The 19,582-nt window shown below is 43.5% G+C and overlaps 1 protein-coding gene across 1 annotated transcript in view; it reads left to right on the top strand.

Moving 5' to 3' along the window:
* fancd2 (FA complementation group D2) overlaps window positions 1-19,351 on the top strand; it is a 25,641-nt gene extending 6,290 nt beyond the window's left edge. Inside the window, 27 exon segments of the mRNA XM_030777682.1 lie at window positions 74-181; window positions 449-558; window positions 907-961; window positions 1,525-1,644; window positions 1,813-1,886; window positions 2,332-2,466; window positions 3,540-3,640; window positions 5,061-5,176; window positions 5,737-5,845; window positions 8,499-8,600; window positions 8,868-8,965; window positions 10,651-10,818; window positions 11,050-11,166; window positions 11,350-11,478; window positions 11,949-12,067; window positions 12,557-12,667; window positions 13,029-13,162; window positions 13,434-13,533; window positions 14,137-14,259; window positions 14,954-15,047; window positions 15,132-15,203; window positions 15,567-15,605; window positions 15,883-15,957; window positions 16,267-16,341; window positions 16,997-17,143; window positions 18,182-18,283; window positions 19,280-19,351. Of these exon segments, the coding sequence (XP_030633542.1) occupies window positions 74-181; window positions 449-558; window positions 907-961; window positions 1,525-1,644; window positions 1,813-1,886; window positions 2,332-2,466; window positions 3,540-3,640; window positions 5,061-5,176; window positions 5,737-5,845; window positions 8,499-8,600; window positions 8,868-8,965; window positions 10,651-10,818; window positions 11,050-11,166; window positions 11,350-11,478; window positions 11,949-12,067; window positions 12,557-12,667; window positions 13,029-13,162; window positions 13,434-13,533; window positions 14,137-14,259; window positions 14,954-15,047; window positions 15,132-15,203; window positions 15,567-15,605; window positions 15,883-15,957; window positions 16,267-16,341; window positions 16,997-17,143; window positions 18,182-18,283; window positions 19,280-19,351 (2,805 nt within the window).
* The last annotated feature ends 231 nt before the right edge of the window (window positions 19,352-19,582 follow it).

The raw sequence follows: 19,582 nt of genomic DNA, 5'->3' as shown, positions 1-19,582 counted from the left end.
GTATGTGATTGATCTCTGTGATTGACTCTGTGTGTGTGTGTGTGTGTGTGTGTGTGTGTGTGTAATTGTGCAGGGCATTCTGGACTACATGGAGAACCTGAGTCCTCAGCAGATCCGTAAACTTTTTCTCCTGCTCAGTTCTGTGGCTTTTGGACCGGACCAGCATGGAAGACACATACAGGTACATACAGGACGGGAATTGTTTTCACAGGAACATCATGGAAGTTTGTTTTGTGTGTGTAATGATATAATTTGTTTTACGATCACACCTTCTGTTTGTTTTTGTTTTGTTTTTAGTTTCTGGACACCCCCCGTTGCTTAACACTGTCAACTCCAGAACCTTTCTGTCTGTGTGGCTCTCAGTTCGGTATTCTGGAAATAGTTTCATCTGATCTTTGAAATGGAACAAACCTTTCTCTCTCTCTCTCTCTCTCTCTCTCTCTCTCAGGATGACATGCACATTGTGATCCGTAAGCAGCTGTCCAGTACTGTGCCCAAGTATAAGCGTATCGGCATCATAGGCGCCGTTATGGTTGTGGGCAGCATGGGAGCTCTGAGGTATGTGTGTGTGTGTGTGTGTGTGTTCTGTCTCTGCTCTGTCTGTCACACACTCCACTGCCAAAAAAAACCCCACCGCACATTCTCCTGAGTGTTTTTCATCCCCCTGCCCAGGATTCACACAGCCTCTATGATTCAGTAGTTCAGTAGTCCCTCTGATTTTGCTGATGTAATAGATAGCCAGCTATTTGATCAGTGAAATCATTTGTTCTGGTAATGAGATGTGCATGAATACATGTGCAGTCCTGGACGTCACATATACAGTAGACTACAGAGGGACCAGTCCACCACTCACAGAGCATTACTGGTAGTGTTTCTGATGCTCTGTGTTTCTTGCTGTTTCCACAGAGACACTGCTGATAAGTCCAAAGCTGGAACCCTGACTGAAGACACTCACAGACAGGTAAGTGTTACACTGACGCTGTCTATGTTTGTATGTGTGTGTGTCTGTGTGTTAAAATGAGGCTCTGTGATTGTGTGTGTGTGTGTGCGCGCGACAGAGAGAGATAGGGTGAATGTGTGAGTGAATATTACACGGTGTGGCTGTGTGTGTGTGTGTGAGAGAATATGTGAGTGACTGTTAAACTGAGGCGCTGTGTATGTGTGTGTGTGTGAGAGAGAGAGAGAATATGTGAGTGACTGTTAAACTGAGGCGCTGTGTGTGTGTGTCTGTGTGTGTGAGAGAGAGAGAGAATATGTGAGTGACTGTTAAACTGAGGCGCTGTGTGTGTGTGTCTGTGTGTGTGTGTGTGTGTGTGTGAGAGAGAGAGAGAGAATATGTGAGTGACTGTTAAACTGAGGCGCTGTGTGTGTGTGTCTGTGTGTGTGTGTGTGTGTGTGTGTGAGAGAGAGAGAATATGTGAGTGACTGTTAAACTGAGGCGCTGTGTGTGTGTGTGTGTGTGAGAGAGAGAGAGAGAATATGTGAGTGACTGTTAAACTGAGGCGCTGTGTGTGTGTGTTATAGGTGAATGCCTTGCTGGAGCTGTTGCGCTCATGCAGTCAGAGTAACCCTGAGGCTTGTGCTCTCTACTATGATGAACTGGCCAACATGGTGCAGATGTGTAAACTGGATCCCGCTGTTCAGGTCCGTCTCTGTAACACATCCCCCTAACTCCTATCCCAAACACCTCAGTTCCATCATACTAAGCAATTTACAATATGATGTGAGCGATTAACTCAGTCACTCGGTTGGTTTCATCCTCTGTCTGTCTGTCTGTCTGTCTGTGCACGTGTCTGCCATATCGCACCTCAGGACAGGATAGGTAAGACTGTGTTGGAGGACTTCCAGGATGACTTTGTGGTCGATCTAGGTCCAGAAATACAGGGGTGAGTTCATTTCACTGAATCACTGTGTTACATCAGTCAGCCTTAGAGTGAGCGCTGGTTGTAAATGACCTTATATTTTACATCTAAAAGTCGCAGTGTTGTTTATATGTATCTCTGTATTATCTCTGTTGGGTTGAAGCCTGGGTCAGTTTTTTGTCATATCATTTGTCACTGGTAAACCTGTTTTGTGAAGAGTAATGACTGATCCTAATAAATGCACTGGCCAATCGTTATCTGTATTAATGAATAACAAACCTTTTTTTTTTAACTTACATTTAACAACCCCTAATGACTTTATGTATGTGTGTGTGTGTCTCTGTGTCTCTCTGTGTCTCTCTGTGTCTCTGTGTGTCTGTGTGTGTGTGTGTGTGTGTGTGTGTGTGTGTGTGTGTCTGTGGCTGTGTCGGTGTCTGTATGTGTGTGTGTGTGTGTGTGTGTGTTATAGGTCCTATCCCTTCCCGCCGTCTGTATTGTATGACCTGGATGAAGGAGGCATAGCTGTGAACCTGCTGCCTCTGCTGGCCCAGGATCTTCAGCACAGAGCAGACACCCACAGCCACACAGGAGACAAGAGCAGCAGGTCAGACAGCATCGTCTGCACTCTCTCCTCTCTCCTCTTATAGAACACTACCGTCCTTAAAATGTACTGACGCTCACAGCCACACGGGAGACAAGAGCAGCAGGTCAGACAGCATCGTCTGCACTCTCTCCTCTCTCCTCTTATAGAACTGACACTGACACTGCCACTGACACTGCCGTCCTTAAAATGTACTGACTCTCACAGCCACACAGGAGACAAGGGCAGCAGGTCTCCTTTCTCCTCTTATAGAACTGACACTGCCGTCCTTAAAATGTACAGACTCCCACAAACACACAGACACACACACAGACACACACTTAAACACACACACAGACACACACTCAAACACACACATAGACACACACTCTCCACTCTCCTCTTATAGAACTGACACTTCCGTCCTTAAAATGTACAGACTCCCACAAACACACAGACACACACACAGACACACACTTAAACACACACACAGACACACACTCAAACACACACATAGACACACACTCTCCACTCTCCTCTTATAGAACTGACACTGCCGTCCTTAAAATGTACAGACTCCCACAAACACACATCGACACACACACAGACACACACACACATAAACACACACGCAGACACACGCATAGACACACACTCTCCACTCTCCTCTTATAGAACTGACACTGACATTGCCGTCCTTAAAATGTACTGCACACAGTCTCACATTCATGTGAGACAGAAAGTGCGGCTGTTTTTTTGTCATCTGTTTATGGTTAAGGTTCTTACTGACAGAACACCCAGTACATTAATCAACAACAACAACAATAATATCAAGTAATTCACAGAAGCACACCTCTGCTCTCTGTTGGTTGTATTGACATTTGTTAGCATGTGCAAATACATGACTTTTGACCTATGACCAAACAATATCTCACACACATACATGACTGTGGCCCTGCTTAAGCTTGCATCCCTTCTGACAGGCTCTGTCAACAGACTGAAGTCTTTTTCACTGTGTAGCAGGTTCGTTAAGGTTTAATAAGCGAAATGCATGTCTGACACTGCTGTCTCTCTCTCTGCTCTCTGCCCTGTGACAGACTGGTGTCTCCTCTGTGTCTGTCTCCGTTTTTCCGCCTCCTGAGATTGTGTGAGGAAGAACAAAACCAGGGAGACCTGGATGAGATTGATGCTCTCCTGGGTGAGACCAGCCAGCCGCTCTTACAGCTCAATGCGTGTTACTGTGTTCAGCTGTATTACTTAACCTCTGTTACTGTCATACAGCTCAAAGCACATCAGAGAAGATAAATCTAGTATGACATTATAAAACATGGGTACCACAGGGCTTAAAGCTTGTCATAGAGGATAGTGTGAAAAATGGAATGTCAAGGACCAGCTGATGGTTACATCACAGAACCCACAGAGAAGAAAACTGTACTCTGACATCATAGACCAAACATATTAGCTACTATGCCTCTATGACATCACAGGTCTGGTAGAGCAGCTGTGACCTAACAGAGCACAGAGTAGTTGCTCACAAAACACTAATACACTGCAGATAAAGGGATTTGTAAATATGTCCTTGAGAACACTGGGACGCTCCACATACAGTCTGTCTAACTGCTAACGATGACTTTTGACTGGAGTGTTGTCTTTGGCTAGGGCTTTCCTCCCACACAGAGAGAGCCAGGTTCAATCGGCTGAACTCACGTCTGCTCACTGGCGCATAAAGAGTTCTCTCTGTCATTCATTGTTTTTCCTGGTCGAGTTCCTCAGTAGTTCTTTGACACGGGGGAAACAAAGCCATGTGACAGATGGAATGCTGTAGATAATTATGTTGGAACAGATGTAGATTCCAAATAATTAATAGACTTCAGCTTGTCATGAAACTATGTTGACTTTCAACTTATTAAAGCACATTGCCTTGCATTTCCTTCTAAATTCATGGGTAGGCTTCAGTTTAAGGTTCAGGTATATAGGTAAGCTAATATTGATTGCGCAATTGTGTTATATCAGTCAGGAGCTAAACCAATGTTCTGACCTCTCGTTAGTGACAAACATATAACTCCTGTGCTCTGACAAAAACCACCTGACCTTTGTCCAGACTGAGGTCAGAGGTCAGACCACTGGCATTGTAGGGCTCATTTTGTTTTGACAGAGCCAAATAGCAATGACTTTGGACAAAATGTAATATTACTGCATTAAACTATGTTGAAATGTTATAAGCACTATTACTAATGATAATATTAAGTGCAACTGCAATTCATTCATTTCTTTTACTTAAAGTAGTTTAAAATTCTTTATGGAGAGCAATAGAAACCCAGAAGAACAGTTAAAAAAAGTAGAATGTACCTGAGCATATCAGAGGCACAGTAAAGATGAGGCAGCCCTACAGATGAGGCTTCAGAAGTGTGTATGGAGCCACTATATAAGAATTTTTTATTGTGTGTGCGCGTGTGTGCGCGTGTGTGTGCGTGTGCGTGCGTGCGTGCGTGCGTGCGTGTGTGCGTGCGTGTGTGCGTGCGTGCGTGCGTGCGTGTGTGCGTGTGTGCGTGTGTGTGTGTGTGTGTGTGTGTGTGTGCGTGCGTGCACGTGTGTGTGTGTGTGTGCGCGCGTGTCAGGCTGTCCTCTGATTCTGACTGACATGGAGGTGGTGGAGAAAGTGGAGAGTTTGTCCAAAGTTGAGAAAGAGTTTCTCTGCTCTCTGCTCTTCTATACCATTAACTGGTTCAGAGAGGTAAGTCCATTGGAATATTACATCCATCAGATCAAGTGTCAAGTTTTATTGTCATTTACTAGATAACAATGTGGACATCATTATCAGCAATGAAATTCTTGGGCTCGGGGCCAGCTCAGCTTGCAAAGTGTAGCAGTTAAATAATAATAATAATAATGAAAGAACAATAAAAGGTAAATGTAGGGGTAATATAAGGAGTGCATAAGGACATGTGCAATAAATAGAAATGTACAGAAACGTAGAAATATAAAAATATAAGATAGATATAAGAGTATAGGACTATAAGAATGTGTAGTGGATGAACAGTCCTGAGTGGAACAATGGAACAATCTTAAAGTGCATCTGTGTCAGTGTGTCTTTCTTTCTCAGTCATTCATGTCTAGACCTGATGTTTGAAAGTGGATTGGTGGCTCATGGCATATTTAATGTTCAGCTAGGCAGCTAAGAACTGCTTACTTTAGTGCATGAATGCATTATGTCTAGCACTACTCTGTGTGTGTGTGTGTGTGTGTGTGTGTGTGTGTGTGTGTGTGTGTGTGTGTGTGTGTGTGTGTGTGTAGGTGGTGAATGGGTTTTGCAGACAGAAAGACCCTGAGATGAAAATGAAAGTTGTGACTCGTCTTCAGAATATCACCTACCTCCAGACTCTACTGGAGCGCTGCCTCGCAGGTTGGCCAGTTACACCTCAACACTCAACATTCATTAAGAATATAAACACACCAGTTACACCTCAACACCAACACTCAACATTCATTAAGAATATAAACACGCCAGTTACACCTCAACCTCAACACTCAACATTCATTAAGAATATAAACACACCAGTTACACCTCAACACCAACACTCAACATTCATTAAGAATATAAACACACCAGTTACACCTCAACACTCAACATTCATTAAGAATATAAACACACCAGTTACACCTCAACACCAACACTCAACATTCATTAAGAATATAAACACACCAGTTACACCTCAACACCAACACTCAACATTCATTAAGAATATAAACACACCAGTTACACCTCAACACCAACACTCAACATTCATTAAGAATATAAACACACCAGTTACACCTCAACACCAACACTCTTCAGTTAGAATATAAACACGCCAGTTACACCTCAACACTCAACATTCATTAAGAATATAAACACACCAGTTACACCTCAACCTCAACACTCAACATTCATTAAGAATATAAACACGCCAGTTACACCTCAACACTCAACATTCATTAAGAATATAAACACACCAGTTACACCTCAACACCAACACTCAACATTCATTAAGAATATAAACACACCAGTTACACCTCAACACCAACACTCAACATTCATTAAGAATATAAACACACCAGTTACACCTCAACACCAACACTCTTCAGTTAGAATATAAACACGCCAGTTACACCTCAACACTCAACATTCATTAAGAATATAAACATGCCAGTTACACCTCAACACCAACACTCAACATTCATTAAGAATATAAACACACCAGTTACACCTCAACACTCAACATTCATTAAGAATATAAACACACCAGTTACACCTCAACACCAACACTCAACATTCATTAAGAATATAAACACACCAGTTACACCTCAACACCAACACTCTTCAGTTAGAATATAAACACGCCAGTTACACCTCAACACTCAACATTCATTAAGAATATAAACATGCCAGTTACACCTCAACACCAACACTCTGTATTCAGTTAGAAAATAAACACACCAGTTACACCTCAACACCAACACTCTGTATTCAGTTAGAATATAAACACGCCAGTTTCACCTCAACACCGACACTCTGTATTCAGTTAGAAAATAAACACGCCAGTTACACCTCAACACTGACACTAAGCGTTCGGTTAGGAATATAAACACGCCAGTTACACCTCAACACCAACACTCTTCGTTCAGTTAGGAAATAAACACACCAGTTACACCTCAACACCAACACTCTTCGTTCAGTTAGAAAATAAACACACCAGTTACACCTCAACACCAACACTCTGTATTCAGTTAGAAAATAAATACACCAGTTACACCTCAACACCAACACTCTTCGTTCAGTTAGAAAATAAACACACCAGTTACACCTCAACACCAACACTCTGTATTCAGTTAGAATATAAACACACCAGTTACACCTCAACACCAACACTCTGCGTTCAGTTAGAAAATAGACATGCCAGTTACACCTCAACACCAACACTCTGCGTTCAGTTAGAATATAAACACGCCAGTTTCACCTCGACGCTGACACTCAGTGTTCGGTTAGAAATATAAACACGCCAGTTACACCTCAACACCAACACTCTTCAGTTAGAAAATAAACACGCCAGTTTCACCTCGACACCAACACACTGCGTTCAGTTAGAAAATAAACACGCCAGTTACACCTCAACACCAACACTCTGCGTTCAGTTAGAATATAAACACGCCAGTTTCACCTCGACGCTGACACTCAGTGTTCGGTTAGAAATATAAACATGCCAGTTACACCTCAACACCAACACTCTTCAGTTAGAAAATAAACACGCCAGTTACACCTCAACACCAACACTCCGCGTTCAGTTAGAAAATAAACACGCCAGTTTCACCTCAACACCAACACTCTGTATTCAGTTAGAAAATAAACACGCCAGTTTCACCTCAACACCAACACTCTGTATTCAGTTAGAAAATAAACACGCCAGTTTCACCTCAACACCAACACTCCGCGTTCAGTTAGAAAATAAACACGCCAGTTTCACCTCAACACCAACACTCTGTATTCAGTTAGAAAATAAACACGCCAGTTACACCTCAACACTCTGTATTCAGTTAGAAAATAAGCACGCCAGTTTCACCTCAACACCAACACTCTGCGTTCAGTTAGAAAATAAACATGCCAGTTTCACCTTAACATCAACACTCTGTATTCAGTTAGAAAATAAACACGCCAGTTTCACCTCGACACTGACACTCAGCGTTCAGTTAGAAAATAAACACGCCAGTTACACCTCAACACCAACACTCTGCGTTCAGTTAGAAAATAAACACGCCAGTTACACCTCAACACCAACACTCTGCGTTCAGTTAGAATATAAACACATATTGTGCTCATCTTTTACACAACTTCAGTTATTCAGAAATAAAAAAACATATCATTTTTATGCACTTTGACTCTTCCTGCTTTTTTTATTCTGTGTTCAGTTTCAATGCTCCCCCTTTACCATCGCTATTTAACACAGAGGACATCGGTTAAAACGTACTGGTCTTCAGAGGGCTTTTCTGTCTAAAACCTCATGCTTCCTTTTGTGTGTCAGTCACTCCCGGCTATGTCCCTCCACTGGCCAACTTTGACTGTGAGAGCGCTGAAGGACTGGCCCCGCCCTCATCTGCTGCCGCCCCCAGAAAACCTAAAAAAGGTACACGGGCCACAACCGGCTTACACCTCCCTTATATACTGATGCTTTTTGTTTGTTTGTTTGTTTGGGGTTTTTTTTGCATTAGTGTTTGTCTACATGCGGTGATGTGTGTCTGTTGGACATTAATAATAGTCATGTGGTGATGTCTGTCTGTTGGACTATAATGACAGTCAAGCGGTGATGTCTGTCTGTTGGACTATTATAATAGGAAGAGGGGGAATGAGTAGTAATTGATGTGAGGTTTTGTGATGTTGTCATGTCTCTCAGACTCTTCAGGGGGGAAGAGGAAGGCCAGCGTGAGGAAGAACTCCACTGCAGACAGCTCCCTGTTGGAGGAGGGCACAGAGGCTGACGAGTCACTGCAGGTGATGCTTAACAGGAAACTGTATTTACACTGCCTGAACCACACAGTAACTCACTGTCAGAGATACTTGATTAAGTATAAAGATCCCAAAGGACCACACTCATCAAATAACATTATTATACGTTATTATCAGAAATAAAGCACAACACAGCTTTACAGGAAACTGTATTTACACTGCCTGAACCACACAGTAACTCACTGTCAGAGATACCTGATTAAGTATAAAGATCCCAAAGGACCACACTCATCAAATAACATAATACGTTACTATCAGAAATAAAGCACAACACAGCTTTACAGGAAACTGTATTTACACTGCCTGAACCACACAGTAACTCACTGTCAGAGATACCTGATTAAGTATAAAGATCCCAAAGGACCACACTCATCAAATAACATAATACATTATTATCAGAAATAAAGCACAACACAGCTTTACAGGAAACTGTATTTACACTGCCTGAACCACACAGTAATTCACTGTCAGAGATACCTGATTAAGTATAAAGATCCCAAAGGACCACACTCATCAAATAACATTATTATACGTTATTATCAGAAATAAAGCACAACACAGCTTTACAGGAAACTGTATTTACACTGCCTGAACCACACAGTAATTCACTGTCAGAGATACCTGATTAAGTATAAAGATCCCAAAGGACCACACTCATCAAATAACATTATTATACGTTATTATCAGAAATAAAGCACAACACAGCGTTATGGGAAAGAGGAGAAAACATGAGTGGTTAGTCAGTCAGTAACAGCTTGTTTGGAGAAGAGTGTGGCGATATACCAAAAATATTCAGAACTAGGCTCCTTTGTGCTGATTGCACTACATGAAGAATTTCCAGAAAAGAATGACTCGATCAGAAAATTTGTGTGAAATTTGTGTTTGACAAAAAGAAGCTTTGTGTTTGTAGTTGTTGAAGAGTCAGGCTTTGGCTGTTTTTTGAGGTGCTGTACCTATCTGTGTATCCAGACGTGTTCTACACACTGTGTTAGAGGGACAAAGACTTTGTGAGGACATATTAAAAGTGACGGATTGTTTCTAGCAGTGTATTGGTTCACCATGTTCACGGTTCGTTTTGAGCCTCTGTGTTTGGGACACAGTTTGGTTTGTATCACAGTTTTGCTTAAAAGGAGATTGAATCGGCTTGGAACGGAAGGATTTCTTCTCAATTTAAACATGTACAAATGTAACTCAAAACAACAAATTTAATACAAATAGCCGTACAACCCTTCAAACAGAACCGTGGTTTGGGAAAAGGGGGAAGAGATTTTAGAGAAGTGAGACTGGGAAAAAGAAAAGAAAGTGGAAATGGAATGACTATGTAAATATTCCTACACTGTGACGTCTTTTCTTAATGTGTAATACATAAATCTACAAAAACTGATTTAATCTGCTCTGATCACTGTTTTGGGTCAGTTTGAGTTTCTAATCAGTAAACAGTTAATTTACAGTAAATATCCCAGTGGTTACCAGACGGTGGTTATCAAATCATTCCATGTATAGGAAAGGAATTTCCATCCGTAGCCAAAGTCAGTAGGTATTGAACCCCCGACATTAACTCAGTATATGCATATGTTACAAAAGAAGTGATGGGTTCCCAGTCAGAACAGAATTTTTTTTTTCTTTCAATTTTCCAATATTCCGAGATGCTGTCTTTTTTTTCCCTGTAGGATCATCCGGAGAAAGAGACGGAGAAGGAGAAAGAGAAAGGGGCGAGGCCTGGCGTTAGTCTGTCGTCCTATAGGCCGTTTTTCAGAGAGCTGGATCTGGAGGTCCTGGGTGTTCTGCAGTGCGGCCTGCTCTCGCGATCGCTGCTCGACAGTGAGCTACACAGCAAGGTGACGACAAGCTCTCGCAGTGTCTAAACACACGACCTCAGCTCTTCAAACACACACCATCACTGCTCTGCAGCTCCAAACACAGCTCTAAGACACTCTATAAACCCACAGGTCTCTGGACAGGAAACGCACACATATAAACTACATAGCACATTTGAATAAATGACATGTAAAGAAAATGTGTTGGGTTGAACATGCAGTGGTTCTGGTTCTAACTCTGACTGTGTTCAGCTGAGGGAGGAGGTTCAGCTGGGCCCATCTGAACTGGTTTTCCTGCTGGAGGATATGTACCGCAAACTGGACTTCAGTCTGACAGCTTCCCCTGCCAAGAGAGACCCATTCTTCAAAGTAATGGACACGCGCACACACACACACACACACACACACACACACACACACACACACACAACAACAACAAAAGAAACATGCCTTTTCCAGGTCAGAGCTGAAGACACTTCAGAGTGACGTGTATGTGTGTAACAGGATCAGATGGAAATGACAGTGGTCCACTGGCTTGTCTCTTATCTGTAGGCAAAGAGTGACAGAACAGTGGGGTTCTCTCACCTGCAGCAGAAGAGCCCCCAGTACATTACTACCTGCTGGGTCCAGCTCCTGCCCACGATCTGTACTCACCTAGAGAACTGCCATAATCACTTTCAGGTATGGACACACACACACACACACCCAGAGCCACTGGGGAAGTGGAATACAGCATTTTTATAAACCTCTTACCTTCCGGTAGATATGCACGTACCACTGGATATCTTTTACTGAGGATTTGTTTCTTTGCTCTTTGATTTGTGTTTCTTTGTGTGTGTGTGTGCGTGTGTGTGTGCGTGTGTGTGTGCGTGTGTGTGTGCGTGTGTGTGCGTGCGTGTGTGCGTGTGTGTGTGTGTGTGTGTGAGTGCGTGCGTGCGTGCGTGCGTGCGTGTGTGTGTGCGCGTGTGTGTGCGTGTGTGTGCGTGCGTGCGTGTGTGTGTGTGCGCGTGTGTGTGCGTGTGTGCGTGTGTGTGTGTGTGCGCGTGTGTGCGCGTGTGTGCGCGTGCGTGTGCGTGCGTGTGCGTGCGTGTGCGTGCGTGTGCGTGCGTGTGTGTGCGTGTGTGTGTGTGTGTGCGTGTGCGTGCGTGCAGAGCCTGTTGTCAAATCAGCAGGGTGTGGTGGATGGTCCAGGGGTGGATGTGAAGGAGCACGATCTCCTGTCTTCTGCCTATCATCTCCTATTGCAGGTGTTACACACAGCCTTTAGCTGGTGAGACACACACACACATACACACACCCACGCACTGACCACAGATCTGACTCCTATCCATACCTGATTACTCTCCATTTTTAGTTGGATAGAGACCAGTGATGTGATAAAGGGAGCTCAGGAACTTTGGAACATAGAATGTTCTAAGAGATTTGACAATGAAGGAGGGGACATTGAGGTCATAGAGTCAGTAATGGAACTTTCCATGGCAGTAAATAGAATGTTTGGTCTCTTTGATGTCCGCTCAAACCTTGTCTCACAGCGCAGTACTTACCTCCTGCACTATCTGAGTGGCATGAAGGTGAATTTGTGATAAACAGTGTTATAGAATGGTGGCAAATTAGGCAATTTTTTTGTTATTGGAGACCTTTCAAAATTAATACTGATTATATTGTAAATCATCATTGTGTACAATGTGTTGTAAAATAATAATTGACCTGTATCACTCAGCCCTGTGTGAGTTTGTTTTGTGACTTTGGGCTGGTTCAGGGCTGGTTTTGGACACGTGGAGAACCGGGCCTTGTTGAAGAAAGCCCTGGGCGTGCTGGCAGAGCGACTGAAGGAAGGAGAGGCCGAACTGACCCTAGATCAGCTCATCAAGTAAACAGTGTCTTCATCCCCATAAATACTAACACCTAACTTCCCTGTCCAGTCAAACTGCTGCTTCAGGAACAGCTGAAAGCAACAGTGTTTGAAATGTGTGATTAGAGGGACTTTTGGTGTTTAGAATTCAGTTTGTCTGTCCTAGCCTGTCCTGCTGTTTTAAAGAGTTTTGTAGAAGATCATTGACAGTGTGCCTCTGCGCTGTGTGTGTGTGTAGTTGATGTTTGCTATGTATTGGTTTTGTATTCGCAGTGTTCTTTTGGTGCTTGTATGTATTGTATTGAGCTTGACACAAGCTGTAGTTGTGTGTTTGTGTTTGTGTGTGAACGCTGTGTGTGTTTCCTGTCTTCTCTGACAGACACAGTTTTGAGTACCTCCTCAACTTCCGCAGTACCTTGCCCAGGATTAGTTCAGCTCTCTGCCTCACCCAGTTGCTCATTGTTCTGGCCCAGTTAGCGGGAGCAAACCAGTCCTTCTACAGAGAACAGACTGGTCAGTACATGTCAGGTCAAACAGCCCATCTGTGTCTTGGTTCAATGCACTAAAACACGACTACAACGCACAACACCTCAGACTGCTTCTGGTTTGATGTGCTCCACTGCCGTGTATGATGGGAGTAATCTTGCAGACCTGGTTAAACCTTGCGTCGATATTTATTTTGTATTTTCACAAACAATCTGGGGTGGAGTTTTTGGGTGTATTTGAGTTCTAGCATCTTGTTGATCGGAACAACCTGATTGGATCTTTTTTTTTTTTTTCCCAGCATCCCTCGCCAGAGGTTTCCTGTGTCAAGAGTGGGTGACGGCAAGCGGAGAGAGAGAACGAGGAAACAAGTACAACGACGTCTTACAAACTCTTCTCTGGTACGGATAAGAAAAAACAAAAACAAAAAGAGTGTTAAACTATGCTTAATTTGTGTACAGAATGGAAGGAGAGGTCTAACAAAGAGGTTTCCTTTTAAGGTATGGTATCTGTATTTCTAGGTCCATGACTGAGGTCAGAGGTCGATGATCATTAGCGGTCAGGACATTTTACTATCGTGGTTGAAAAGACCTTTTGAGTGATACACCGGTCAAAATTGGTTTTGTAGCAATATTAGTGTAGTAACAGCAACAACAGTTCTTCTCGAAGAGACATCTCTGTTTTACACTTCACCAAGACTAACATACTTATGTATTACACACAGCCCCCCCCCTTTTTTAACCCTTGTAGTGTAGTTCTTTCCCACTAGATGTCAGTATTGTCACTCTGAAAGCTTGGTGCTCCCATTTTTCCAGCCCTCTGGCTCCAGTCGACTGCTTGTCAAACTTTCCATGATGGTGTGGGGCTATTACTTGACTCCTTCAACTGTTTAAGTTTGGTTTGTGGCTGGAAAAATGATGTCACTATGTCACTACACATCAGTTCCATCTAACTGTCTGTCTGTCTCTCTCTTTCTCTCTCTCTCTCTCTCTTTCTCTCTGTAGTGTGTATCTGCAGCACACTGATGATGTGCTGAAAGCAATAGAAGAAATAGCGGGGGAGGGCATCACTGAACTTATGAACTCTTCTAAAGATGCCTGCTCACGTACCTGGCCCACCTTAAACAGGTAAAAGCCACCTCACCTGGCCCACCTTAAACAGGTAAAACCCACCTTAAACAGGTAAAACCCACCTCATCTGGCCCACCTTAAACAGGTAAAACCCACCTCACCTGGCCCACCTTAAACAGGTAAAACCCACCTTAAACAGGTAAAACCCACCTCATCTGGCCCACCTTAAACAGGTAAAACCCACCTCACCTGGCCCACCTTAAACAGGTAAAACCCACCTCACCTGGCCCACCTTAAACAGGTAAAACCCACCTTAAACAGGTAAAAACCCATCTCACCTGGCCCACCTTAAACAGGTAAAACCCACCTTAAACAGGTAAAAACCCATCTCACCTGGCCCACCTTAAACAGGTAAAAGCCCCCTCACCTGGCCCACCTTATACAGGTAAAACCCACCTCACCTTGCCCACCTTAAACAGGCAAAACCCACCTCACCTGGCCCACCTTAAACAGGTAAAAGCCCCCTCACCTGGCCCACAAGTTTGGTTTGAAAAGGAATGAGTGGAAATTTAGTGAATTGTTCATATTTAATCGTGTAATTTTCCTCTAACAGTGTCATACTCGTGAGTTAAACATGTCTCCAGTTTGTAGTAGATCATCCAGAATCATCTGTCAGTTGAGAGTATGGGAGAGTATTCTGGAGTATTATTGTGAGTAACAGAGTGCTGTGTCTGATTGGTTGTCTGTGCAGACACACTTTCCTGGTCTTCTATAAGGCCATGATGGCAGAGCTGGACAAAGCAATACGCAAGATCCCTGCAGGCAGACAAGCGGACAGCACAGAGGTAGGACTGCGTGCGTGTGTGTGTGTGTGTGTGTGTGTTTATGTGAGTGTGTCTTGGTCTTAACTGGTTGCTGTGGTCCTGCAGGTTCAGAGTGAGAAGCTGTTGACATGGAACCTTGCGGTCAGAGATTTTCACATTCTCATTAATCTGGTCAAGGTACACAATGAGGACTGACCGTGCACCCCCCACCCCCCCACCCAATACGGCTCAGAACTTTACCATATCTCTCTGTCTGTCTGTCTACATGCCAGAGAGTTGTATAATATGACTGTTATATTGGAAACGTTATTTAAGAATAAATGTTTTAATTAAAAAAATGATGGTAAAACATAATAATACTAGGAATTATGTTGCTAATCTTGGTTTTTATGTCCTTTTTGGTTTAATCTATCTGACGGATTATAGTAATGCTACAGAGCTGTGTAATAGTTAAGTGTAGACCCCTAGTCACCCTGCAAACATAGCAGCGTGTTTTTCTTTTTTTTTTTTATGTTTTCCCTGCTGTTTTTCCCTGACCAGGTGTTTGACAGCAGACCTGTTCTCAATGTTTGTCTTAAGGTGAGGACAGTCTTGCGCCACACACTCAACTGAGCAAACAGGACACGCAAAAATGTACTGTTTTTTTTTTCATCAGCCCACACAGACAAACTGTCTTATTATGGCAGAACTGACACTGGGTTAATGGGAATTATGAAGAAAGTGTGAAGTGTGTTTTGAAGAGGCGCGTGAGACATGTTTTAGATGCGCCTGATGCTTGTGGTGATGTTCAGGGGTTGTATACTGATCTGTAACACCGCTTCAGCGTCTCTTAATCTTTCCTCTACTGTTCTTTCAGTACGGCCGTCTCATCGTCGAGTCATTTCTCAAACTGGCCATGCCTCTACTGGACTTCAGCTTTAAAAAACACAAGGTAAACCACGACTCTGACCTTGGTATCTACGCAATGCCAGTGATCTGAAATATCCATTACACAAACCCATCGTCATTCCCCCCCCCCCCCCCCCCCCCCCCAACACAAGTATTCAGCCCTTTCCACACACACACCAGTGATTTGTGGCCTGCAGGAAAAAAAAAAAAAAAAACTGAGTGAAATGTCATGTGACATGGTCTTGAGGATGTTTCGCTGCGTTTTCACTGGGGCAGCAGGTCTTTATATAAGGGGTTTTTTTTCTGAATAGTCTGAATGATTGAATGTTTCTTTGATTGACATCTCTCTCAGGATGACGTGCAGAGTTTGCTCAAGACCTTCCAGCTCAGCACCAGACAACTCCACCACATGTGTGGTCATTCAAAGGTGACCAGTTTGAGACACACACACACACACACACACACACACACACACACACAGACATTCACTGTCCCAGCACCAGACAACTCCACCACATTTGTGGTCATTCAAAGGTGACTAGTTTGACCCACACACACACACACACACACACACACATTCACTGTCTCAGCACCAGACAACTCCACCACATTTGTGGTCATTCAAAGGTGACTAGTTCTACACACACACACACACACACACACACACACACATCTTCTCTGTCTCTCTCTCTCAGTGCCGGATAGCTCCATTACAATGGTCATTCAAAAGTGACCAGGGTTACACACACACACACACACACACTCTTGCGTGCGCTCTCTCTCTCTCTCTCTCTCTCTCGCTCTCTCTCACTAATTGTGTGTGTGTGTCTCTCTGTCAAAACATATTCCAAGTCTGCTTTAGTGATCCTCCTTTTGCTGTGAGTGAGAGTGTGAAAACCCAACGGCTAGAGAGCTCTTCAGAGCCCATGGAATTTTCCATGTCTTTTCTGTCAGCAGAAACTCTCGAGCAGTCAGCAGACACTACAATAACATTTCAAACAGCTCACGGAACCCAGGGCCCGTTCCCTGCCGTCCTCAATCATGTGCCTCGTTTCCATAACAACCGCATATTTTAATTTCAGATCCGGCAGGATATGGGTCTGACCAATCACGTTCCGGCATTGAAGAAGAGCCTGGAGTTGTTTGTGTTTAGGGTGAAGGCCATGCTAACGCTGAATCACTGTCAGGAGGCATTTTGGCTGGGGAACCTGAAGAACAGAGACCTCAGGGTAAGATCCGCCTGCCCGGCCCTGTCACTCCAGTCTGGGTCTCTACACCACAGCGGCCACTGTCTTCGCTTTGGCTCATAAGGGACGTGTGATAACGTTACTGTCCTCACAGACTTTGTAACGGGATAAGAAACTGAACCATGGCCCAGTAACAGAAGTACAAACCGAACCATGAGTAGGGCGAACTGCTACACCTCTGGTCCCTATTTTTTATTATGGCTATAAATGGAAAACCACAGCATTGCTCCCATAACACTGCCTGTCTAACTGTATGGAGAGTGTTACTGACATGTCTTCCTCACTAACACTGCCTGTCTAACTGTATGGAGAGTGTTACTGACATGTCTTCCTCACTAACACTGCCTGTCTAACTGTATGGAGAGTGTTACTGACATGTCGTCCTCACTAACACTGCCTGTCTAACTGTATGGAGAGTGTTACTGACATGTCTTCCTCACTAACACTGCCTGTCTAACTGTATGGAGAGTGTTACTGACATGTCGTCCTCACTAACACTGCCTGTCTAACTGTATTGAGAGTGTTACTGACATGTCTTCCTCACTAACACTGCCTGTCTAACTGTATGGAGAGTGTTACTGACATGTCTTCCTCACTAACACTGCCTGTCTAACTGTATGGAGAGTGTTACTGACATGTCGTCCTCACTAACACTGCCTGTCTAACTGTATGGAGAGTGTTACTGACATGTCGTCCTCACTAACACTGCCTGTCTAACTGTATGGAGAGTGTTACTGACATGTCTTCCTCACTAACACTGCCTGTCTAACTGTAAAGAGAGTGTTACTGACATGACTTTCTCACTAACACTGCCTGTCTAACTGTATGGAGAGTGTTACTGACATGTCTTCCTCACTAACACTGCCTGTCTAACTGTATGGAGAGTGTTACTGACATGTCTTCCTCACTAACACTGCCTGTCTAACTGTATGGAGAGTGTTACTGACATGTCGTCCTCACTAACACTGTCTGTCTAACTGTATAGAGGGTGTTACTGACATGACTTCGTCATTCTGGCAGGGTGAAGAAATTCTTTCCCAGAGATCACAGGAGAGTGAGGAAGAGGAGGAGGAGGAGGAGGAAGAGTCTCAGTTAGAGCAGGAGCAGTCAGAGGAGGACGAGGTACTGACTGCCCTTTCAGCAGTGTTGAGTGGTTCTTACCTTTTCGTCCACCGAACAGCAAAATCACAATGACAAACTCAAACAACCTAAACACTACAGCGCTCGCATACATCATGTCACAAAGTGCCTTTACGGCACAGGTGCCGCTTACATTTTCATCTCTTCATATATTTTAGGGTCACATCATGACTTCTGTCCGTTCCTTATCTATCTGGATCCGATGTTATCTCATAGAGCTGCTCTGTTCCTTTGTACCTTTAAGAGCCATAGACGTGTTTCGGCTGTTACGAGCCGTCTGTGGACTTTTCCAGGCACGTGGGATTGTTTTTGCAAAAGTGAAGGCTTTCACTCAGACTTGTAAACCGTTGAACTTGTGCTGTTTACGTGCAGTCTATTACTTTACCAAAGACTTTGTCACCAGCACGTTTTCAAGACAAGCTGTGTGTGTATGCATTGGCTCGTCTAAGCAAAAGTTGCAGGGCTACCGTAGGCTGATTAGATAAGACGGGCTGGTTTTTTTTTTTTTTTTTATTACTGGCTAATCATTAAAATATCATGGAACATAACAGCTGGATTTGCTGGCAGCAATCACCTTGAAAGATGACGTTTACAGTCTGATTAAGATTAACAATCATCTTTCTTAATTATCTTCCATGGCAGGTGTGTGATGTTATGAAGGTAACTATGGTAACTTACGTGGGAGCCAACGGAATGCTCAGTTTTGTGTGTTTTTTTTTTTTGTTTTTTTTTTGAGAATCTTAAGAGTGTTCCCATTCAGTTATTCCTGTTTTCTGACGTTCTTGAATTGTGACTGATCTCGAGTGGCAACTTTGTGTCTTATTGAGCTGAATTTTTTTTTTTTTTTTCCCTGCTCGCTTTTCACTCACGAGGTATTTTCAAAGACTTGTTTCCATGGTGACGACCCCCCTCTATCCTACCTCAGACATGAAAGGCGGTGTTTTTCTCTGTCTTGTGAAGGGTACTGATGCTGGCGAGGGCAGGCAAAACGGACAGAATGATGATGGAGATGAAGATGAGGATGAGGAGGAGACAGATGACTCTGACTAAGTTGGAGCAGATAACAACGAGTTCTGGGCCATTCTTCAAGCGGAGAGTGACAGCCTGTCCAAAACAGCAACAATACTTACTATAATGTACTATTCTTTCATCTTGGCTTATCAGCAGTTTGTTGTATTTTTTTTAAAATACAAAAGAGACTAGAAACTGAAAACTTCTCATACAGGATCACTGTCAATTTTAGGGATGCTGTACACAAGGGCATAGAAACTCTAACTGACC

The sequence above is a fragment of the Chanos chanos genome, chromosome 6, assembly GCF_902362185.1.
Source record: "Chanos chanos chromosome 6, fChaCha1.1, whole genome shotgun sequence".
NCBI lineage: Eukaryota > Metazoa > Chordata > Actinopteri > Gonorynchiformes > Chanidae > Chanos > Chanos chanos.
Note: the sequence above shows the minus strand (reverse complement) of the source record. Positions and strands in the feature narration are given on the sequence as shown.